This window comes from Lepidochelys kempii, chromosome 23 (assembly GCF_965140285.1).
Source record: "Lepidochelys kempii isolate rLepKem1 chromosome 23, rLepKem1.hap1, whole genome shotgun sequence".
NCBI classification, from domain to species: domain Eukaryota; kingdom Metazoa; phylum Chordata; order Testudines; family Cheloniidae; genus Lepidochelys; species Lepidochelys kempii.
Window position 1 is genome coordinate 13,235,488 of NC_136402.1, and position 25,149 is coordinate 13,260,636.

General features: G+C 49.7%; 1 protein-coding gene across 1 annotated transcript; it reads left to right on the forward strand.

The window, feature by feature from the left end:
• Positions 1-2,133: 2,133 nt before the first annotated feature.
• LOC140902248 (uncharacterized) lies at positions 2,134-7,391 on the forward strand. Its single transcript, XM_073322144.2, has 3 exons — positions 2,134-2,279; positions 5,096-5,217; positions 6,175-7,391. The coding sequence occupies exons 1-3, from the start codon at positions 2,268-2,270 to the stop codon at positions 6,842-6,844; spliced, it is 804 nt and encodes a 267-aa protein (XP_073178245.1). The 5' UTR covers positions 2,134-2,267; the 3' UTR covers positions 6,845-7,391.
• The last annotated feature ends 17,758 nt before the right edge of the window (positions 7,392-25,149 follow it).

Here is a 25,149-nt window from a genome sequence, read left to right on the forward strand (position 1 = left end):
CCCCATTGTGCACCAATCCAGAATTGCCACCCCCCACAGTGCACCTCAAGCTCTGTTCTAAATCTTCACCCCCTGCAGTGCATGTCAAGCTCCAATCGGGAGCATGACCCCCATCCCTGGGGGTGTCTGAGTCATAGAATCCTAGAATATCAGGCTTGGAAGGGACCTCAGGAGGTCATCTAGTCCAACCCCCTGCTCAAAGCAGGAACAATCCCCAATTTTTGCCCCAGATCCCTAAATGGCCCCCTCAAGGATTGAACTCACAACCCTGGGTTTAGCAGGCCAATGCTCAAACCACTGAGCTATCCCTCCCGGCCACCCAGTGAGCTCAGAACTCAGATCTAGAACCCAGCCCCCATCCCTGCATGAGGCCGGAGGGCGGGGGCAGTGGATGGGAGCAGGGCACATTGGGCCCGGTGACTGTATGATGGGGCTGGATCAGAGGGGGGAGCCCTTTACTCAGATGATGGTGGGTGGGAGGATTCCTGGGCATGGACCATAGCCACGGTGGGGCAGTGGGGATCTCTGAGCGCGGGGCTTCATCAGTGGGGGCTGCTTTGGGGTTCCAGTCTGCGGGTGATGCTTTTTGCTGATTCTCTGATGTGCGATTGCCACCAATAAAGCTTCTGAGCATCCTGGGGGCCTCTCTGTCTGTGCGTCCAGGTTTCCCATCTCCGTCTGTGCGTCGGGGGTCTCACGTCGTCCCCTGGAGGTGCTGGGTCCCCACGGGCAGCCCCTCATCGATCCTGGCTCCCAGCTGGCAGCCTGAGTGGCAGCTTGAGTTTTACTGGGTCCAGAGCCCCCAAGTGTTCCCCTCCCCATCCCTAGAACCCCCTTCCCCTGCTCCCTGGGTGGGGATCCCCTGAGCAGACAGCCCCAATCCCCTGGGGATGGGGGGCACCTGGTGCAAGATGGAGGACAAACCTCCCAGCCCCACTCTCTGCTCCCCCAGCTGACAGGAGCTGCACCTGGGAACCAAACACCAGGGTTACAGCCGCAGAAGGCAGCTCCCACTGCAAACCCCTTGGTCCCCAGAAGGGACCATTATTGCAGGGCAAGATAGAGACACCACTTCACATCTAAAAGTGCTCTGAAATCTCCATGCTTCCTCAGATGACCTTGAAATTTGCTGTGACACAGGGGGGGCCTGGGGTCAGGTGAGTGACCCTAATTTGGAGCCATTTCGCCAAGGGGTTCCCCAGATACAGCTCCCCCCAACACCGGCTTCTCTGAAGATTGTTGGCGGTGTTATGGCCGGGTTGGTCTGTAACGCTGCTGCCTGCCCTGGCTGAAGAGCCTGAGAGCCGATCTCCGGACAGACTGCCAGGAAGCAGGGCGCGAACCGCCCAGTGACTGTGAGCTCTGGACTTACATGTCCCAACCAATTATCCCCCCATGTAACCTCTTCAGGCCTGTACCAGCCTTAACATGGAGCCACAGACAGCCCCCGGTGCTCCGATCTGTCTGCCACCAGGTCAGCCTGCCTTGGGGACAGATGGTCCTTTACACCAGGTGCTGTCCATAGGCAGACTACGGCCAAATCCTGGACCGCGAAACTCTGGGGGGCCGAGGACAGTTAGCGCGGGGGGCTATTGCGGGTAGAGGAGTGAGTGGCTGCGGGCTGGCAGGCGTTGGGGAGCTGGCGCCCGGGGCTGACTTGTACCTGGGGGGCAGGCGTCCGGGCTGCTCCCCTTCGCCTCCAGACCGGCCGGGGCTGGCAGGGGCAGCGCAGCGGGGAGGCTCGGGGCCAGTGTCCGGGCGGAGCGCTCACCCCAGCAGCGGGGGCTCCCCGCCGGGGCAGAGGGGACCCAGAGCCGGGGGGCAGGGGGGAGATGACCGTCCCGCCAGGGCTGAGCAGCGGAGGAGGGAGCCGCGCCCCTGCCGGAGAGCGGAACGCGGGGCCCGGCAGAGCAGCACCAGTCCCACGGGTCCCGCTTCTCCGAGCCGCCCTGCCCCAGCCCCAGCGCCCTCCGGGCTCGCCCTCCGCATGGGAGCGGTTCTGGCCCCTTGGGCGTCGCTGCAAGCGCGACACCGCAGTGACCGCCCCGCGCTGCTGTCGAGCTGCGATGAGGAGGAAGTTCTCAGAGCCCCTGTTCGCTCCCCGTCCTGTCACCTGCCGCAGGTTCCGGTGCCTGTGGCCAGCAGCCCCCACCCGCGCTCGCCGGGCTGCCTGGGGCAGCGCTGCACAGAGCAGGGCTGGGAGCCCGTCGCACCAGGAGCGGGTGTGAGCATCTGTCAGCAGAGACACGGAGCCTTCACCGCCGACCATGGAGCCCCAGGTGAGCCCCCCTCCCCCACCACCCCTGCCCCATGGAGCCCCAGGGGAGAGAGGTAAATAGCAGCGTCCCCCACCCAGGGATCGGTACTGGGTCCAGTGCTATCCAAGATATTCATAAACGATCTGTTAAAAGGGGTAAACAGCGAGGTGGCAAAATTTGCAGATGATACAGAACTACTCAAGAGAGTTAAGTCCAAAGCAGACTGCGGAGAATTACAAAGGGCTCTCAACAAACTGGGTGTCTGGGCAATAAAACAGCAGATGAAATGCGATGTTGATAAGTGAAAAGTAATGCACATTGGGAAATAAAATCCCAACTATACCTACAAAACCATGGGGCCTAAATTAGCTGTTACCACCCAAGAAAGAGATCTTGGAGTCATCTGGATGAAAATATCCACTCTAAGTGCAGCCACAGTCAAAAAAACAAACAGTGTTGGGAATCATTAAGAAAGGGATAGCTAATGAGACAGAAAATATCATATTGCCTCTCTATAAATCCATGGTCCGCCCACATCATCAAAATAAACATCAGAATAAATTGCCAATGGAGGCTGTGGAATCTCCATCATTGGGGATTTTTAAGAGCAGGTTAGACAAACACCCACCAGGGATGGTCTAGATAAAAAAATAGTCCTGCCATGAGTGCAGGGGACTGGACTAGATGCCCTCTCCAGGTCCCCTCCAGTCCTGTAGTCTATGATTCTATGATCATGAATGCTGCATGCAGATCTGGTCGCCTCATCTCAAAAAAGATACATTGGAATTGGAAAAGGTTCTGAAAAGGGCAACAGAAATGATCGGGGTATAGAACAGCTTCTCTATGAGGAGAGATTAATCAGAGTGGGACTTTTCATCTTGGAAAAGAGACGACTAAGGGGGAATATGATAGAGGGCTATAAAATCATGACTCTGTGGAGAAAGTAAATAAGGAAGTGTTATTTACTCCTTCTCATAACATGCATATGATGGTTTGGCCCCCCTGAAGGTGCCACCTGATGTACTGAGAGACCACTGAGCCTGCCTGTTCTGCCAGCCTGGGCCCCCTTTACACTGTCTTGGTGAGCCAAGCTCTTAAACCTCCTCTAGCACACACACAGGCAGGGCCACACCCAGCTGCAGAAAGACACAGACACTGAGATGGGCTATGGGAAGACTCAACTGAAGGGACTTTCCCCGCACTCAGGTTCCCATCTCCCTGGAGTGCAGACCCAAAGGTATATTGTCTTGCTCTGTATAGAAAGATCTGCACAGTGCAAGCTCATAAAAATTCTCCCTCTTCCTCAATGTGAAGAGAGATATGCACAATTTCTTGCCCCCCCAGTTAGAAATTGCACAAAGTGGTTTAATAAGAAATGAAACAAATTTATTAACTATAAAAGGCAGATTTTAAGTGCTTATAAGTGATAGCAAACAGAACAAAGCAGATTACTAAGCAAATAAAATAAAACATTCAAACGAAGCTTGATTCACTAAAGAAACAGGTTACAAAATGTAATTTCTCACCCTAAATGTTGAATTAGGCAGGATTCAGAGTTTCTGTAGCTCAGAGTTCCAGTTATTTCTTCTTACAGACTGGACCCCTGTCTCAGTCTGGACTCACCCCAGCCTTTCCTTTCAGGTTAGTTCCTTTATCCCTTCAGGTTCTTCCAGCAGTCCTTCTTCTTGGGTAGGCAATGGAGGAGAGTCCAGATCAACCCCCACCCCAGCCCTTTAAAAGGATTGACCTAAAGCGGGAATCCACTGTTTGATCTCCATCCCCCTACAGACGAAAAATACCAGCAGTGTCCAAGGTGGTATTTTGTATCAGGTGAAGGACCACCTGCCCTGGTTGTGTCACAGCTGGGTCCCAGGAAGCCTCTCAGAAAGGAGAGAGATTAGTATCTTCACAGTTCTATTATCCTTCTTAAATGACTCATTCAGGATGATTACTTACTTTACTGTCTGGTGGGCATTTTCCAAAGTACACACACAGTTGTAATTGTTACATAGTCAATATTCCTAACTTCAGATACAGAAATGATACATGCATACAAATTGGATAATCACATGCAGTAAATCATAATCTTTCCAACGCTATCTTACATGAGCCATCTTGCATAAAGTATATCTTAGTTATACCATATTTTTATGAAGAATATGGGGTGTAATGTCACAACACGAACAGGGGTCACCCAATGAAATTAATAGGCAGCAGGTTTAAAACAAACAAAAGGAAGTATTTCTTCACCCAATGCATAGTCAACCTGTGGAACTCCTTGCCAGAGGATGTGGGAAGGCCAAGACTATAACAGGGTTCAAAAAAGAACTAGATAAATTCATGGAGGATAGGTCCATCAATGACTATTAGCCAAGATGAGCAGGGATGGTGTCCCTAGCCTCTGTTTGCCAGAAGCTGGAAATGGGTGACAAGGGATGGATCACTTGATGATTACCTGTTGTGTTCATTCCCTCTGGGGCACCTGGCATTGGCCACTGTTGGAAGACAGGATACTTGGCTAGATGGACCATTAGTCTGACCCAGTATGGTCATTCTTATGACTCTTATGACCCTCTGCCCCCCACCTTCTCTGCCCCATGGAACCCAAGGGAACTCCCCCATGACCCCCACCTTCACTACCCCATGGAGCACCAGGGTAGTGCTTTCTGCCCCCCACTTCCTCCTACCCATGGAAACCCTGATGACTCCCCCATTTCCCCCTCCTCCTCCTCCCCCATGTAGCCCCACAGGGTCCCACTGCCCACTCGCCTGTTGGTAGCATAGCAGGGCTAGGAGATGTGGGTTGGGGGGCTCTGAGTCTGTGGAGTCCTGTGCAGGTACTGGGATGGATGCCCACGGCTGGACTCCTGCTGCTGCCCCTTCTCCTCTGCTTCGGGCCAGAGACCTCCACGAGCATCAACCCAGCTGCGCTCAGAGTGATCGTGGATTATGTGAACCAGTGAGTGACTGGTTTGTCTCTGTCCTTCCCTGCCCCTGTAGCCCAGCTGCAAAAAGCAGCACAGAATGGCCCTGGTTGGATCCCACTGGCTTGAAGGGATGCCCAGGAAGGTCAGGGGGTCCCATTGTGCCCAGCTCTGCCCAGACACTGACCGTAGTTGGAGAGCACCCAGCATGCTGGGTGATGAATTCACTCCTGACTTGGATGACTAGATTAGTCTTGGAGAGAGGCGACTCTGGGGGTGCAGAGGGGAAATTGAGCCCAGAGCTGGGAGAGGGATGATTCTGGAGGTCCAGGGGGAGATGGAGACCAAAACTGGGAGGGGCTGATAATGGGGGTGCAAGGGGAGATGAAGCTCAGAGGTGGGGTGTTTCTGGACTGCGGAGGGAGATGGAGCCCATAGCTAGGAGGGGGTGAAAATGGGGTTGCAGGGGGAAGACTGAGCCCACACCTGGGAGGGGTGATTCTCAGGGTGTAGGAGGTGGGGCTCAAATATGAGGAATGGTGATTCTGGGGGTTCAGTGGGGAGATGGAGCCTGTGGTGGGGAGGGGAGATTATGGGGTAGCAGAGGGAGATTGGGCCCACATCTGGGTGTTGCTGATTGTGGGGGATCTGGAAGGAGATGGGAGAGATGATTCTAGGGGTACAGAGAGAGCTGTAGCCTGGACATAGAGGGGGTGATTATTGGTTTACAAGGGGGAGATGTGGCCCAGACCTGGGAAGGGTGATTCTGGGGGTTCAGGGGGAGATATGGAAAAGAGCTTGGAGGGCTGATTCTGAGAATCCAGGCAGAGATGGGGCCCAGAGTCTGGAGGGGTGATTTGGGGTGCACGGCGGAGATGGAGCCTTGAGGTAGGAGGGTATTTGGGGGGCCTATTCCCATTTCTCTCCCTTTAATTGGCATCTCCTGGCTGAGTCCTGGGTCCCTGACCCTGCTGTGCTCTGATCCCTCTCAGGCCCCTCACACTAGATGGATCTCAATATGCCTTCGTCGTGAGCCTGCCCCGTGAGACGTGTAACCAACCCACCAACCTGCAGGAGCAGCTGCCCGAGACAGCGCTGAATGCCATGAATCAGGCGCTCGCTAAGCCAATTGGCCAGTACACCCTGAATGACTGGCCTATTGTAGCTGCCCGGCCTCGGCATCGGAAGACTCGCTGGCAGCACAGCGAGTGGCGTCTGCTCCACAGGGGAAAAAACAGCTCGGTGGCCCAGCTCAAGGCCAGGACCTGCAGACCGAACTGCTGCCTGATCTTATTCACCCTCAACTCGCCCTGCACGAGCATGTGCCTGGTGGAAAACGGGCCCTACAACATCCTCAGCATGACCAGCGATGCCTTCTTGGACATCGACAGCAACTACAAGGCCTTCGTCTTCCAGCGCATCTTCTGCAACGATACGTGGCCCGTGGTGACCCGCCAGGAGCTGCTGGAGGCCTGGCACCAGCTGCACGATGTGCCCCTGCTGCGCTGCGAAAACAGGACTGCCAGGACTGCGCTGCGACGGACCCCGAAAACAACCCCTGCCTGGCTGGGAAGATATAGACAGTGGAGCGGGGCCAGGAATCGCGTGCGGCTCTTTCTGCCACTGGCCTCTCTCGCTGCCCACGTGCTTCTGGCTCGCTGAGTATAAAAGAAACACGTCCCAACCAGGCACCAAGCTCCAATCCAGAACCCCATTCTGATGTGTACCCCAATGTAGAGCCCTAATCCATGGGTGTGCTCCAATCTAGAACCCCATTCATGGACATGCACCAATCTAGAACCCGATACATGGGTATGTGCCAAGCTAGAACCCCTTCCAGTTCCCATCTAGAACCCCATCCCTGGATGTGCTAAAATCTCCATTCTAGAGCCCCATTGCTAGGTGTGCTGCAGTGTAAAACCCCATCCCCATCTCTGGCTGTACTCCAGCCTAGAACCCCTAGAATCCCTGGGTGTGCTCCAATCTGTGCTCTAGAAGCGGCCCTTTCCCCAAGTGTGCACCAATCCAGAATTGCCACCCCCACAGTGCATCTCAAGCTCCGTGCTAAACCTTCACCCCCAGCAGTGCATGTGAAGCTCCAATCGAGAACATGACCCCCAACCCTGGGGGCGTCTCTGAGCTGAAGTCAAGAACCCACATCCACCCAGTGAGCTCAGAACTCCGATCTAGAACCCAACCTCCATCTCTGCATGAGGCCGGGGGGAGGGGGCAGTGGATGGGAGCAGGGCATATTGTGATGGGGCTGGATCATGGGGGGAGCTCCTTACTCAGATGGTGGGGGGGGATTCCTGGGCATGGACCATAGCCACGGTGGGGCAGTGGGGCTCTCGGTGACTGGGGCTCTGTCAGTGGGGGCTGCTTTGGGGTTGTTCCAGTCTGCGGGTGATGCTTTTTGCTGATTCTCTGATGTGCGATTGCCACCAATAAAGCTCCTGAGCATCCTGGGGGCGTCTGTCCGTGCATCCAGGTCTCCCATCTCCGTCTGTGCGTCGGGAGTCTCACGTCGTCCCCTGGAGGTGCTGGGTCCCCACGGGCAGCCCCTCGTCGAGCCTGGTTCCAAACAGGCAGGCTGGGAGGCAGCTTGGGTTTAACTGGAGCCAGAGCCCCTGAGTGTTCCCCTCCCTATCCCTAGAACCCCCATCCCCTGCTCCCTGGGCAGGGATCCCCTGAGCAGATAGCCCCAATCCCCCGGGGATGGGGGGCACCTGGAGCATGAGCGGGGACAGAGCTCCCAGCCCCGCTCTCTGCTCCCCCAGCTGACAGGAGCTGCACCTGGGAACCAAACACAAGGGTTACAGCCGCAGAAGGCAGATCCCATTGCAAACTCCTTGGTTCCCAGAAGGGACCATTATTGCAGGGCAAGATTGAGACACCACTTCTCCTCTAAAAGTGCTCTGAAATCTCCATGTTTCCTTGGATGACCTTGAAATTTGCTGTGGTACATGGGGGCCTGGGGTCAGGTGAGTGACCCTAATTTGGAGCCATTTCACCAAGGGGTTCCTCAGATACAGCTCCCCCCTAACACCAGCTTCTGCAGTGTTGTGGCCGGGTTGGTCTGTAAGGCTGCCAGCCCTGGCTGAACAGCGTGCGTGCCGATCTCCGAACAGACTGTCAGGAAGCAGGGCACAAACCCTGAGTTGGCTGGGAGCTCTATAATTAGCTGTCCCCAACCAAGCATCCCATGTAACCTCTTCAGGAATGTAGCAGCCTTAACATGGAGCCACCGATATTTCCCCGGGTCCTCCGATCTGCCACCCAGGTCAGCCTGTCTTGGGGACAGAAGGTTCTTTACACCAAGAATCATAACAATATTCAGGTTACTCCCAGTCCCAAAGGGCCAGTCACTTACCCTACGTCAATTGCACCTTAGATCTCACACCAAAGACAACGCTGGTAGCCAATCCTATAATAAACTGTGTACAGATTGATTAACTAGGAACAGGAAACACGAGTTATTTTGAAGGTTAAAACAGGTGAACATAGATACACAAATAAGTTATAATCATAAGTTTCCAAAGGTAATAGACGCTTTTCTAATAAGCAAGCTGTATGTCACCTTTAAGGCGAAACCAAGCTAAGCAGTTGGGGATCTCTTACTTATGGCTTGAAAACCTTGCCCCCAACAGAGTCCAAGCAGCATAGAGATCCAGTTGCTTCTTGTCAGGGATTTTCATCCCCTTTCTCCCTTGTGCAGACTCCACTGATGGGGGGAATCCACTTACATGACTCATCTTTGTGGGCGAGGAGGGAGGGCAGAACAACCAATGGCTTTTGTCCTCTTTAACGACCCACAGTGGTCCATTGGTGTAAATAGACCCTTCTTGTTGGGCAGGATGTGACACCTGCTGGCGATCAGCCCTTCCCACTAGTTAATGTCTCTCTCCTGTCTGGTGATTCACACTGTGATGCTCAAATATAGCATCTGTACCCCAGAGTGTACAGGAATAAGTGAGATTAATGCGCCCAGCAACTCACAAGCACTCGATAACATTTAAACCCCAAACAGATGTTTGGATTTCTAATCCCTACGTGACCAGCACCAACACAAAGGCGAGCCTGACAGAGCCCAGCTAGGTACTGGTCACAGTTCAGCTGAGACAAGCGGACCTTGGCACGAGTTTGGACCTGCTCTGCCTGCGTCACACCTGCAATGGAGGAATCATCTGCCATGTCTTGGCAGGTTGCTCTGCTGTATTGGATGTTCTCAGGGCTGGGGGAACGGAGATCCTGGGGTGAGATGGAGCTTGTCTGAGTTTGTACAGCACCTAACACAATGGAGTCTCAGGGGATGACTGGTTTTCCTAGGCGCTACCATAATACAACTAATAAATAACATACATCAGGGAGCGCAATGGGGTCCCGGGGCGTGACTGGGGCTCCTTGGTGCTACCATAATACACCTAATAAATAACGTACAGCATGCAGCACAATCAGGTCCTGGCCCATGACGGGGCTCCCAGGCATTACCATTGTTTTGGGATTCTCCCCTCACTTCGATGGATGAGTGTTCAGCTAGTGTTGCCCCACGTTCTGGGTGTATTTGTTTTTATGGCTTCTCACGTGGGAAACACGTCTGATCCTGGGCTTGCAAATGGGATTGCATGTCTTGCAGGCATAGCCATGGTTGCGGGGAGGGTTTGAGGGGTTGGCCTTACGATGTTCTCTCCTCTCCGGCAGAGACCTCACACACAACTCCTCAGAAGTGGAGCCAGCACAGTGGGATCCTGGTTCATGCCTGGGGCTCCCAGATGCATGGTAACTCACTTAATATACAATGTACAGCGCCTAGCACAATGAGGGGCTGGTCCATGACTGGGGCTCCCAGGTGCTACCATAAAATTAATCGGAAAAATCGTGGAGCAGGTCCTCAAGGAATCAATTCTGAAGCACTTAGAGGAGAGGAAAGTGATCAGGAACAGTCAGCATGGATTCACCAAGGGCAAGTCACGAGATAACTGGCTCTGTGAATGAGGGGAAAGCAGTGGACGTGTTGTTCCTTGAGTTTAGCAAAGCTTTTGACACAGTCTCCCACAGTATTCTTGCCAGCAAGTTAAAGAAGTATGGGCTGGATGAATGGACTATAAGGTGGATAGAAAGTTGGCTAGATTGTCGGGCTCAACGGGTAGTGATCAATGGCTCCCTGTCTAGTTGGCAGCCGGTATCAAGTGGAGTGCCTCAAGGGTCGGTCCTGGGGCCGGTTTTGTTCAATATCTTCATAAATGATCTGGAGGATGGTGTGGATTGCACCCTCAGCAAGTTTGCAGATGACACTAAACTGGGAGGAGAGGTAGATATGCTGGAGGGTAGGGATAGGATACAGAGGGACCTAGACAAATTAGAGGATTGGGCCAAAAGAAATCTGATGAGGTTCAAAAAGGACAAGTGCAGAGTCCTGCACTTAGGACGGAAGAATCCAATGCACCGCTACAGACTAGGGACCGAATGGCTCGGCAGCAGTTCTGCAGAAAAGGACCTAGGGGTTACAATGGACGAGAAGCTGGATATGAGTCAACAGTGTGCTCTTGTTGCCAAGAAGGCCAATAGCATTTTGGGATGTATACGTAGGGGCATTGCCAGCAGATCGAGGGACGTGATCGTTCCCCTCTATTCGACATTGGTGAGGCCTCATCTGGAGTACTGTGTCCAGTTTTGGGCCCCACGCTACAAGAAGGATGTGGAAAAATTGGAAAGAGTCCAGCGGAGGGCAACAAAAATGATTAGGGGACTGGAACACATGACTTACGAGGAGAGGCTGAGGGAACTGGGATTGTTTAGCCTGCAGAAGAGAAGAATGAGGGGGGATTTGATAGCTGCTTTCAACTACCTGAAAGGGGGTTCCAAAGAGGATGGCTCTAGACTGTTCTCAGTGGTAGCAGATGACAGAACGAGGAGTAATGGTCTCAAGTTGCAGTGGGGGAGGTTTAGGTTGGATATTAGGAAAAACTTTTTCACTAGGAGGGTGGTGAAACACTGGAATGTGTTACCTAGGGAGGTGGTGGAATCTCCTTCCTTAGTAGTTTTTAAGGTCAGGCTTGACAAAGCCCTGGCTGGGATGATTTAATTGGGGATCGGGCCTGCTTTGAGCAGGGGGTTGGACTAGATGACCTCCTGAGGTCCCTTTCAACCCAGATATTCTATGATTCTATGACTGACCTGAAAAAAATTTTGTTTTGGAAATTTTTGTTAGGGGGCTTATTCCTTCACCCACTTACTTCCCTGGTCCTTCTCGCATGAACAGAGAGCAACAATACCCGAAGTCCAAAGGTACAAACAATTCGATGTTTATTGGGGTGAACTTCCAGCAAACATGATTCCAGTTTTCTTCCTTAGTGTCCCCCTTCCCAGCTCTGACACCACAGAGCCTTACCTGTGTCCCTGTTCCCATCCCCCCCCCTTAGCAAAACATGATTCCAATTTCCCTACCCCCATTCCCTGTTTCCATTTCCCCCCCACTTCCTGATTGACTGCAGACTGATGAAGTGAGCTGTAGCTCACGAAAGCTCATGCTCAAATAAATTGGTTAGTCTCTAAGGTGCCACAAGTACTCCTTTTCTTTTTGCGAATACAGACTAACACGGCTGTTCCTCTGAAACCTGCAGACTATATAGTAAATCTTGAGTTCTGCTTAGCTATACCTTAACCAATCATTTTCCTGAAATGTAACTAACCAATCCTAACATATTGTAACATGATTAGGTAACCAATTATATCCCACCACCTTAATTAGTTTACACCCAGCAAAATTAATTATACAGCAGACAGAAACAATCACAGAACCAGACAGAGATTATACAGACAAACAATAGCAAAGTGGGAACTATAATGACAAAACAATACCGTGGTGAGGATTTCACATCCCAGCTCTTGATAAGTGAATTCTTGCCAGACAGGATGCTCTCAAACTAAGTTTCCTTTTACATCTTCTAGGCACTTCTCTTTCTCTGGAGGTGATGGGAATTATCAGGACAGGATTGTATCCTAACAGCCCAATAGCACCTTCTTTAAGTGGGACTAGTTTGGGATGTGAGGATGTGACCAGTCGCTTCCCAGCTTATGGCAGCCTCTGCTGCTTAGCCAGAGGCCTTAGCCTAAGAACAGGGCCTCAGACTGTCACAGTAAGAGAAGGCCCTTACACCGGCAGACAGTGATTCTGATTCTTTCTTTTATACCTCTATAACTAGCTAAGTGATAAGAATACACCTAAATTCTTATAGTATAGGCATTTACAGACAGGCCTGAATGTCTATAGCCTAACAATTTTCATGTTGCTGCAAATTTCAAAATTCTCCCAATTTGGAACAAAAGCACATTTTGAAATTGCAGAATTTCCTGCAAAAGAGACATTTTCCTTCCTGTAGGGCTCTGAGAAATAGCAAACCAGCTACTAATCCATTGCACCACTAGCAAGAAGCAGCTGCCATCTAGCCGACTACAAGTCGTCAGGAACACTATCCCCGATAATGTCACGGCAAACCTGGTGGCTGAACTTTGTGACTTTGTCCTTACCCATAACTATTTTACATTTGGGGACAATGTATACCTTCAGATCAGCGGCACTGCTATGGGTACCCGCATGGCCCCACAGTATGCCAACATTTTTATGGCTGATTTAGAACAATGCTTCCTCAGCTCTCGTCCCCTAACGCCCCTACTCTACTTGCGCTATATTGATGACAGCTTCATCATCTGGACCCATGGAAAAGAAGCCCTTGAGGAATTCCACCATGATTTCAACAATTTCCATCCCACCATCAACCTCAGCCTGGACCAGTCCACACAAGAGATCCACTTCCTGGACACTACAGTGCTAATAAGCAATGGTCACACAAACACCACCCACTGGAAACCTACTGACCGCTATTCCTACCTACATGCCTCCAGCTTTCACCCTGACCACACCACATGATCCATTGTCTACATCCAAGCTCTGCGATACAACCGCATTTGCTCCAACCCCTCAGACAGAGACAAACACCTACAAGATCTCTATCAAGCATTCTTACAACTACAGTACCCACCTGCTGAAGTGAAGAAACAGATTGACAGAGCCAGAAGAGTACCCAGAAGTCACCTACTACAGGACAGGCCCAACAAAGAAAATAACAGAACGCCACTAGCCGTCACCTTCAGTCCCCAACTAAAACCCCTCCAACACATCATCAAGGATCTACAACCTGTCCTGAAGACGACCCATCGCTCTCACAGATCTTGGGAGACAGGCCAGTCCTTGCCTACAGACAGCCCCCCAACCTGAAGCAAGTACTCACCAGCAACCACACACCACACAACAGAAGCACTAACCCAGGAACCTATCCTTGCAACAAAACCCGTTGCCAACTGTGCCCACATATCTATTCAGTGGACACCATCATAGGGCCTAATCACATCAGCCACACTATCAGAGGTTCGTTCACCTGCACATCTACCAATGTCATATATGCCATCATGTGCCAGCAATGCCCCTCTGCCATGTACATTGGTCAAACTGGACAGTCTCTACGTAAAAGAATAAATGGACACAAATCAGATGTCAAGAATTTTAACATTCATAAACCAGTCAGAGAACACTTCAATCTCTCTGGTCACTCGATTTCTGACCTAAAAGTGGCTATTCTTCAACAAAAAAACTTCAAAAACAGACTCCAACGAGCGACTGCTGAATTGGAATTAATTTGCAAATTGGATACAATTAACTTCGGCTTGAATAGAGACTGGGAGTGGTTGAGTCATTACACAAAGTAAAACTATTTCCCCTTGTTTATCCCCCCCACCCCCACTGTTCCTCAGATGTTCTTGTCAACTGCTGGAAATGGCCCACCTTGATTATCACTACAAAAGGTTTTTTCACCCTGTCATAAATATAAAGGGAAGGCTAACCACCTTTAAATCCCTCCTGGCCAGAGTTAAAAACCCTTTCACCTGTAAAGGGTTAAGAAACTGGGATAACCTCACTGGCACCTGACCAAAATGACCAATGAGGAGACAAGATACTTTCAAAAGCTGGGAAGAGGGAGAACATCAAAGGGTCTGTGTCTGTCTGGGTGAGGATTTTGCCGGGGACAGAACAGGAATGGAGTCTTAGAGTTTAGTAAGTAATCTAGCTAGATATGCGTTAGATTATGATTTCTTTAAATGGCTGAGAAAATAAGCTGCGCTGAATAGAATGAATATTCTTGTCTGTGTGTCTTTTTGTAACCTAAGGTTTTGCCTAGAGGGATTCTCTATGTTTTGAATCTAATTACCCTGTAAGGTATTTACCATCCTGATCTTACAGAGGTGATCCTTTTCTTTTTACTGTTTCTTCTATTAAAATGTTTCTTTTCAAGAAATGAATGTTTTCTTTTCATTGTTCTAAGATCCAAGGGCTTGGGTCTGTGGTCACCTATGCAAATTGGTGAGGATTTTTACCAGACCTTCCCCAAGAAGTAGGGTGCAAGGGTTGGGAGGATTTTTTTGGGGAAAGACGTTTCCAAACAACGCTTTCTCAGGAACCCAGAGAAACATTTGGTGGTGGTAGTGGAAAACCAATGGCAAAGGGTAAAATAGTTTGTACCTTGGGGAAGTTTTAACCTAAGCTGGTAAAAATAAGCTTAGGAGGTTTTCATGCAGGTCTCCACATTTGTACCCTAGAGTTCAAAGTGGGGAAGAAACCTTGACACACCTCCACTCTCCTGCTGGTAATAGCTCACCTTAAGTGATCGCTCTGGTTACAGTGTGTATGGTAACACCCATTGTTTCATGTTCTCTATGGATATAAATCTCCCCACTGTATTTTCCACTGAATGCATCCGATGAAGTGAGCTGTAGCTCACGAAAGCTGATGCTCAAATAAATTTGTTAGTCTCTAAGGTGCCACAAGTCCTCCTTTTCTTTCTGCCATCTAGTGTCCGTACAAGGCTATTGCAGGTGACACATTGCATCCCACTGTTTGCAGTCAACACAAACTTTTGGCATGGGCAGCATGAAAAATCAGCTCTTGTTGCCCATGAGGAAATGCACCCCTGATAGACTGTGGGGTGCCACCCTGCCCTGGTGCTAACTGCAGTCAAAGTGGTAAATTTGACTGCACTGCAGTGATGGGAATAAGATTGCTGACCGTTTCATCCAGAAAGCTACAGTGAGACTTACTGTCTTTAAACTGGGGCGTTAGTGAAGACAGCTTGTAGGTGAAGACAATGATCTCAATACACTGTAATTCTTGATAGTGTAATTATGTAGTCATAACAATTGAATCATTATTAAAATAGTAAAGATACCAATGATAGACACATTCAATAGCTAGAATGTGAAAGAAGTGTATAAATATGCTAAAAATAGCTTCCTCTCTAAACTGGCAGAGTGCCCCCTCCCCCCTCCCAAACACACCCCCCTCTTCGAAAGCACCCACCGGCAAAAACAAAAAGGCAGCGCCTATGATCACAATTCTCAAAAACACTGATTAAAACCTTGTTTAAAACCCGTTATAAGCAAAACGTAATGGTGACATAACGCTTTAGCATGGGGGCCCCTTGCATAAACCGTTAGCATGTCCTTGCTAAATACTAGCTTACAGTTCCAGAGGAATGAATAGTCTTGTCTTATAGATAACTTATTATCACAGAATTGCATATCTACCAATGATGTGGCATGTTCAAGATGTACCAAAGACATGTGGAGAACTAAAAGCAATCATTTTGTAAAAGAGCAGCTTCACGTGTCTTAATATGTATCTTTGTACATCACAACAGTAGTTGTTCAACTCAATTGTGTATAGAATACTTGGTAGGAGTTAACTGTATGCTAATAAGAAATAAAATTATTTTTCTGAAATTCAACTCTCCCTTTCCCATAACACAGTCTCCAACGTAACTTGGACTTTTCTCATACGAGCACCTTCAGTTTCCCATACTCCTCTACACTTAAGCTAACTTGGGCCTCAAACCTAACTTCTACTTGTGTCTTAACCTAAACCACCCTATAGTCTACACCACAATGATCCTGGACAGAACCACAGGGACAAACCTTTCTGAAACCAGGACGGTGTGACTTAAAACCAGATTAGTCGCTTGCCTACTTACATTTGAGCTCACAACTAGGGTAGACTTGTAGGCCCCGTTATCCCAACAGGTCTCTCTTGATTGAGCTGTTTCACGTTGCATATGAATAGGGGTGTGGAGGAAGAGTGAGAATGACTCCATGGTTCTCACTGAAGATGTGGGAAGCCCCCATTCTTCATCAACCAGAGGGGAGAATTGAACGGGGGTTTTCCACAGGCCAGGGGAGGATCCTACCCACTTGGCTATGGGTTATAAAAGACCCATCCTTGCCTGCCTCACACCTAACTCCTGAGATAGGTGCCTCCCATGAAGCCCAGATTTTAGGCACCTAATTCCCTGAGGGGATGTCTACACTACAGTGTAAGCCCAGGGTTGGAACTCAAACTCAAGCCTCACCCTCTCTTCTGTCTACACGCAAATCATGCTAACCCGTGGCTCGGTCCTAGGCTCCTAGGACTCCAAGAGGGTGGAGGATCTGAGCCTTAGTCAAGCCAGGAACCCAGCCAGGTTTCAAGCCCTATTGCTTTGCAGTGTAGACACAGCCCCACCAGACTCCTGCTCTGCGAGTCCATCAAAAGTATTCCACAATCCGCGGGCTGACTTTCTTTGTCCTCTGGACAGTGAAGTTTGGTGGACAGTCAGGGTCTCCCACACTGCACCATGAGCAAAGGGCTGGAATAGCCACATTTTGGGAGGGCGGTAGGAAGTCTGGGATACGGGTGGTTGGACTCGGGCCCACGGAATGCGGTGTAGATGCTCAAGCCGTAGGTTAACAAACCCCGGTCTGCTAACTCGAGTTCTACTAACCCTGGGCTTACACTGCAGGGTAGACAGACCCCTGCCTGCCCAACATGCTGGCTTTTGTGGAGCCCATTCTCAGGGGCCCGTCTCTCCCTTTTCATTATATAGGGAGCGTAGGCGCTGGCCGAAAGTTAGACACTGCAATGCCTGCGTTTTCATCCTGATTGGGGATGGGAACATTTTTCAAAATGTCCAACGTTTTCACGGGCCAGGAATGCCACCCCAACCTAGTCCTGAGTACTTTTGAAAAGCTGGCTACTTCATTTAGGCCCCTTAATGGGAGCTGAGCTCTTTGGAAAACCTGGTGCTTTGCACCTCCGACTCTGAAATGCTTCAAAGATGAAGGCGCCAGGGCTTGTAAAGCAAATACAAACACAGTCCCCTTCCAGATTTTTCATTTTGATATTCATCTTGGTCGACACCACGCTGCCCACAGGTGCTGACTTTTGGTTTTGCCGGTGGGTGTCCCATCTCTGCCCCGCCCCCTCCCCCCAATGCTCCGCCCCCTCTCCACCTCTTCCTGCCCCCTCCCCCAAGAGCGCCTGCCCTGAGTGCCTCCCGCCTGCTCCTCTCTGCCCCCTCCCCAGAGGCCACCCTACCCGCTCGCCCGCTGCTTGCTCCTTTCTGCCCCCTCCTGCCTTAAGGGTGGGTGATGAGGGGAGGGGGTGGAGAGGACTGAGTGGCGGGAGCTGCCAAACAGCTGCTGGGTGGGGCCGCGGAACAGCTGATCAGCAGGTGGGGCCTCCTAACAGCTGGTCTGAGGCCAGCTGCGGGCCAGCGGCGGAACCACTGTTGCCAGTGGGTGCTGAGCACCCTGTATTTTTTTCCCCTTGGGTGCTTGAGCCCCAGAGCACCCACAGAGTCAGCACCTATGACACTGCCATTAAGTTTTCAGCTTTTGTTCTGCTTCCACAGAAGCTGTTGGCTGGAGGTTCGGCCTGGGTGCATTTGAGGGTTGTAGTGTACCAGAATTGGGGCAGGATCTCCCTAAGTAGTTTGAGCTCCCTTCGGGGCCATTCCTCTCCTCGGGGGTGGGAAGGAGGGGGGCAGAAGCCACCCGACCCAACCAATCAGCAGTGGGTGTATGTAGCCAGGCCTTGTATCTCTCTAAAAAGATTCCAGGGTGCTTGTCCAGTCTAGCTGTGCTGTGGTCACATGTCAGATTGCAGTGTAGACGTTCCTTTATGACAGTACTTTAAACAACGAGATTTATTGTTGTAGAACATTGTTGCTGGAGGGTGTTTATGCCTGCCATCAAGTGGGTCTTTGATTTACAGGCAACCACAAACCTGGTTAAAGCCCAAGCTATGCACCCTTCTTTCAGGCTAAAAGGAAGGAGCAATTAAATGCCCCTGTGTGTAGTGATAGCTAGAACAATTGGAAGCTACCGCCCAAGGCACTGGGCCACAGAGGTGAGACACTTGGTCTGAGGGATTTCCCTGATTACAAAAGCAGGAGCGTGGGGACCAATTGATTGTGTTTCTGTGAGAGAGAGGCAGAAAGCCAGAAGACAGCCAGAGAAGCCGTTGTGAACATGGCCCTGGAAGGAAGCCTGGACAGAGATCTTCCGGCATACAGGACTGGCAGGCGAGGCAGATGTGGATTTCTGAGCAAGAAAGCTGCCTGTTCTTTGTTCCTACTGTATTTGGGGAAACAAGACCCTTGTGTTTATCATCTATAAACAAACAAGGAAACACCTGACCAGCTGTGAAGTTCTGGGGAGTTTCCAGACCAGTAAGGGGGTCTGTCACTGCCTGAGCTGTAAGCCTTTGTGCCATGGGACTCTGCTGCAGATCTCCAACACCAGTTGCCAGCCCACAAGCCAAGGTCTCCCCCTGGCTCTCACCAGCCCTGTTAATCTTTGTAGGGGGACAACAGTGCTGAGTCTCCCCAAATCCGTCCTCCCTGAGGTCTTACTTACCAGACATTCAGACTGTTCCTCTACTGTTTGTCACTTCTGAAGATGTGAAACTAGTCCCCCAGCCACGAGCTTACTTTGGCGCACCCAGGCCGCGCCGTTTTCCCCTCAGAGATCCGCTTGGGATGAAAATAAACACAACATTTATTGAATAGAGAACTCCCAGATTCAGAGACAGGAAAGCAACCACATACAGGTGACATAGAACATAAACTAAAAGCTGCAGCCTCAGGCATGACACTTTCCTATTAGATGAAATCCCATTTCTCGTGATATCTATGGCCTGAAATGAGTTTCCCAGCTTACCCCGAAAGGATTCAGCATTCACGGGCGCCCTCCCATCTCGAGACTGTCCCTCAAGCTCTGGATCCAAACCATCCATCCAAAGGCTGTTTTAAAAAGTCTTAGGGTTTGGGTTTTTTTTTTATTATCTCTACCCACGGTGATGCCTGGTTAATCAAAATGGAGAAACTCTCTCCTGACTCGGTGCACTTTGCAATTTCGAGGTTTTCTCCCATGGTTTCTGTTTGGTCTAATGGCCCACCATTGTCTTACCCTGGGACTGGGTGATGGAGAGAAACTCAAAACCGCTTTTGTGTAAACGACAGGTTTGGGAAGTGCCTGTGTCTGCTTGCCCCAGTGAGCAGCAAAGCTCACAGATTCTGAGCCCAATTTTCTATATGCACGAAGACATAGATTCATAGCCCCAACATAGCTCATACAGACCATCAAATGCAGAGCATGACAAGCTTTCATATAGGACTTCACCCCATATAGTTTTATAGTATTACACAGGCAACCAGTTAAACTGCTCCTCGGGGGGGTTAAACCTGCTGTCCTCCCCTTGGGACGTCTACACCCTGATGGTCACTCTCACATCGTCAATTTCTCCTCTGAATGGCAAGATCCTGGCAAAGCCCAAATATTGGCTCTCTGCTTGGGCCTGCGGGGTGGCAATATAATAACAGAGCTTGGCTGTGTTCCTACTCCCTGTGATCAAAAAACAGAGGCTGAGCTTGAAGATGATCCTTAATCTAATTATTATAATTACTACCAAAAACATGGCAGCACCCAGGGGAGATGTCGTACAAGCATATAGTAACATGCTGGGCCATGTGCCAAATAGCTCAGCATAAAACCAGAGCTAGGATCTGTCTGGCTATGAGCGATAGACAGAGGGGAGCCTAGTGGCTGGAGAACTGTGCCAGAAGATCCAGTTTCTATTCCCAGGTCTGCCCTGTGGGTGATGTTGGCCACTCCCCCCTCGCCCCTGTGCTCCAGCTTTCTTATCTGTAAAATGGGAATAATGACACTGACCTCTGGTGTGAAGCACTTTGAGATCTACAGATGAAAATCTCCAGATAAGAGCTTGCCCCAGCATGACCTCAATGCCCCTACGCAAAGCAAAAAACAACAACAACGAGGAGTCTGGTGGCAAGTTAAAGACTAGCAGATTTATTTGGGCATAAGCTTTCATGAAGCAAGATGTTAACATGACCCTGAGAATGCCTCAAAGCCAACTGGGGTCCCGGTTGTAGATCAGCAGTTCCTCACAGGCCTGACAAACTCCTCACTGCACCTAACACCCCACTTTCACGGTCTTTATCCATGAATGGTGTCGTATGAGGCGTCAGATGAAAGCCAGTGAAGCCCAGGTCGTTCATGTCCTTGTTCAATGCGTGTACTGACCCTCTACAAGGAGTTATGTGCATTCACTGAAAAATAGATTGTAATGTCTGTAACAACACAGAGGTGACAAGCTGGTTTTCTGCCAGACAAAGCTTTTCTATTCATCTAGCCCTCTCCCCAGTGTAAATTAAGCACCATGGGTTAATACAATAGAAGCCCCATCTGCATACAGAACCAACAGGAGGATGTGAAATCAACAGAGAAGAGCCCCCCCACCTACCCCAGCCTCGATGGCATGAAGACATGAATATTCTGCCGTGGGAGAGCACAACTGGCTCTGTGTAGAGACACACCATGGGTGGCTGTGACAATGCCCACACTTCAATGAATTCATCTGGCCCCAAGGTCTATTTCACCCAGCCACTGCCCCCCAGTGTCACCCCCCCGGCCCATATTCCAACCCTCCAAATGGTGGAGCAGCCACAAAGTGTCCCCCATTATTAAAACAACAATAACCTGCTTCCTCTCTCACCCCCACAACAACATATACATGCCTTCAAAATTACCCCAGGGCCAGGGACAGGCAAGTAGGGTTCACTGAGAACAATCAGCTTTGGCAACCCCAGTGGCCCCGTGGGGAAGAACGCAGAACGCCCAGCTCTGGGATGCTAGTGGTGAGGTGTATGTCAGCAACACCCCCAACTTAACAACTGTGCCAGGATGCAGCTGCTGGATGCTCTCCAAATGACCTTCCTAGACCAAGGAAGTGATCTACAGTAGATGCCTTCCCAGGCTGAGCTAATCTACTGGCATGTACAGAGATACCACAGTGATGGGCAACATAGAAATCCTAGCTAGCTAGCTAGATGGATGGGTATATGGGGATAGACAGACAGACAGACAGATGGTCAGATAGATGGATAGATAGACACAGGGGTGTAAGGGGAAAGATGGATGGATAGAGGGGTGTGTATGGAAATAGACAGATAAATATATAGGTGTTTTGGGGGATGGATGGATAGAGAGGGGTGTGTATTTAGATGGATGGAAGTAGAGGGATGTGTATGGAGTTAGATATGTAGGATGGATGGATGGATGGAAAGGGGTGTGTATGGGTTTAGATGTGTAGATGTGTGGATGGATACAGGGGTGTGTATGTGGATGGATGGAGGGGTTGAGCAGAGGGATGGATGGATGGATCGAGGGGTATGTATTTGGATGTATATATGTATGGATGGATGGATAAAGGGTTGTGTATTTGGATGAATGGATGGATGGATGGATGGATAGGGGTTGGGTGGAAGGATGGATGGATGGATGGGTGGGTGGATGGATAAAGGCTTGTGTATTTGGATGGATAGATGGATGGATGGAGGAGTTGGGTGGAGGGATGGAGGGATGGATAGAGGGGTGTATATTTGGATTGCTGGATAAAGGGATGGATGGATAGAGGGGTTGGGTGGAGGGATGGAGGTGTTGGATGGATGGATGGAAGGATGGACAGAAGGGTTGGGTGGAGAGATGGATGGACGGAAAGAAAGTTGTGTATTCATTGTATCTACTAACAACGTGACCTCCCTAGCTAGCTACACACACGTTGTTCCTCTGCCTGGTTTCCAGCAGCATCTTCAGCACAGAACACCATGAGCACCAGAGGGCTCACAGACTATCTAGACAGTGGTTCTCAGCTAGGAGTACACGTACCTCCTGGGGCATGCAGAGGTCTTCCAGGGAGTACATCAACTCATCTAGCTATTTGCCTAGTTTTACAACAGGCTACATAAAAAGCACTGGCAAGTTAATACAAACTAAAATTTCATACAGCCAATGACTTGTTTATACTGCTCTGTATACGACACACTGAAATGTAAATACAATATATATATTCCGATTGATTTATTTGCTAATGATACGTTAAAAATGAGAAAGTCAGTCATTTATCAAAAAGAAAAGGAGTACTTGTGGCACCTTAGAGACTAACCAATTTATTTGAGCATAAGCTTTCGTGAGCTACAGCTCACTTCATCAGATGCATATCGTGGAAACTGCAGCAGACTTTATATATACACAGAGAATATGAAACAATACCTCCTCCCACCCCACTGTCCTGCTGGTAATAGCTTATCTAAAGTGATCATCAGGTGGGCCATTTCCAGCACAAATCCAGGTTTTCTCACCCTCCACCCCCCCACACAAATTCACTCTCCTGCTGGTGATAGCCCATCCAAAGTGACAACTCTTTACACAATGTGCATGACAATCAAGTTGGGCTATTTCCTGCACAAATCCAGGTTTTCAGACATCCCCCCCACCCCCATGCACACACAAACTCACTCTCCTGCTGGTAATAGCTCATCCAAACTGACCACTCTTCAAGTTTAAATCCAAGTTAAACCAGAACATCTGGGGTTACCTACTACAGGACAGGCCTAAAAAAGAAAATAACAGAACGCCACTAGCCGTCACCTTCAGCCCCCAACTAAAACCCCTCCAACGCATTATTAAGGATCTACAACCTATCCTAAAGGATGACCTAACACTCTCACAAATCTTGGGAGACAGGCCAGTCCTTGCCTACAGACAGCCCCGCAACCTGAAGCAAATACTCACCAACAACCACATACCACACAACAGAACCACTAACCCAGGAACTTATCCTTGCAACAAAGCCCATTGCCAACTGTGCCCACATATCTATTCAGGGGACACCATCACAGGGCCTAATAACATCAGCCACACTATCAGAGGCTCGTTCACCTACACATCCACCAATGTGATATATGCCATCATGTGCCAGCAATGCCCCTCTGCCATGTACATTGGTCAAACTGGACAGTCTCTACGTAAAAGAATAAATGGACACAAATCAGATGTCAAGAATTATAACATTCATAAACCAGTCGGAGAACACTTCAATCTCTCTGGTCACGCAATCACAGACATGAAGGTCGCTATCTTAAAACAAAAAAACTTCAAATCCAGACTCCAGCGAGAAACTGCTGAATTGGAATTCATTTGCAAATTGGATACTATTAATTTAGGCTTAAATAGAGACTGGGAGTGGCTAAGTCATTATGCAAGGTAGCCTGTTTCCTCTTGTTTTTTCTGACCCCCCCCCCCCCCAGATGTTCTGGTTTAACTTGGATTTAAACTTGAAGAGTGGTCAGTTTGGATGAGCTATTACCAGCAGGAGAGTGAGTTTGTGTGTGTATGGGGGTGGGGGGGATGTGAGAAAACCTGGATTTGTGCAGGAAATAGCCCAACTTGATTGTCATGCACATTGTGTAAAGAGTTGTCACTTTGGATGGGCTATCACCAGCAGGAGAGTGAATTTGTGTGGGGGGGTGGAGGGTGAGAAAACCTGGATTTGTGCTGGAAATGGCCCACCTGATGATCACTTTAGATAAGCTATTACCAGCAGGACAGTGGGGTGGGAGGAGGTATTGTTTCATATTCTCTGTGTATATATAAAGTCTGCTGCAGTTTCCACGATATGCATCTGATGAAGTGAGCTGTAGCTCACGAAAGCTTATGCTCTAATAAATTGGTTAGTCTCTAAGGTGCCACAAGTACTCCTTTTCTTTTTGCGAATACAGACTAACACGGCTGTTACTCTGAAACCAGTCATTTATCAGTACTAGTGTGGCTGTGACACTTTTGTATTTTTATGTCTGATTTTGTAAGCATGTTGCTTTTAAGGGAGGTGAAACTTGGGGATATGCAAGACATACCAGCCTCCTGAAAGGGGTCCAGTAGTGGGGAAATGTTGAGAGCCACTGACTACCCCTTAGACACCAGAGAGCTAGCTGGACACTAGGAGGAGCACGTTAGCCTTGTTGTGTGGGAGTTCAGGAAGATTCAGCCAGAATTCCCTCCCAGGAAGTCCATGCCACCCCCAACCTCCCTTTTTGGTGGTGTAGCAGCTGCCTTACTGCTCCATGCCCCGCCAGTGCAGAAAGGGCAAAAGTCTGCCGGAGAATGTGTATGTCAAAGCAGAGGGAGTGTGTTGCATGTAAGAGAGAGAGAATCTTCAGGAAACTGCGTGAGACAAAAAAGAGGCAGAGAGAGAACAGTAGCAAGATAATGTGGTGGACTGCCAGAGAAAGAGAGAGTTTGCAAGATTGTGTGTGAGTGTCTGTGCAAAAGAGAACTTGGAGGGGATTCTGTATGTGTGTGTATGAGAGAGAGAGAGAATGTGCAGGACATTTCGTGTGTGTGTGAGTCACTGCAAGAGAGAGAATGTACAGGATGTGTGTGTGGCCGTGCAAAGGAGAATTTGCAGGAGGTTTTGTGTGTCTGTGTGTGTGTATCTGCTGTGCAAAGGAGAATTTGCAGGTGGTCGTGTGTGTCTGTGCAAAGGAGAATTGCAGGAGGTTGTGTGTGTGTGTGCAAAGGAGACACACACATTTGCAGAAGGTTGTATATTTGGGGGCGGGGGGGGAGAGAAGGGGGTGAAATTGAGCTTGAGACTTTCCAAACTACCAATTCCTATTTGAATTTGTGAGGACCGCGTATCCTCATTCACTAGACGGCTAGGAAAAAACTCTCCCCTCTGCGGCAGC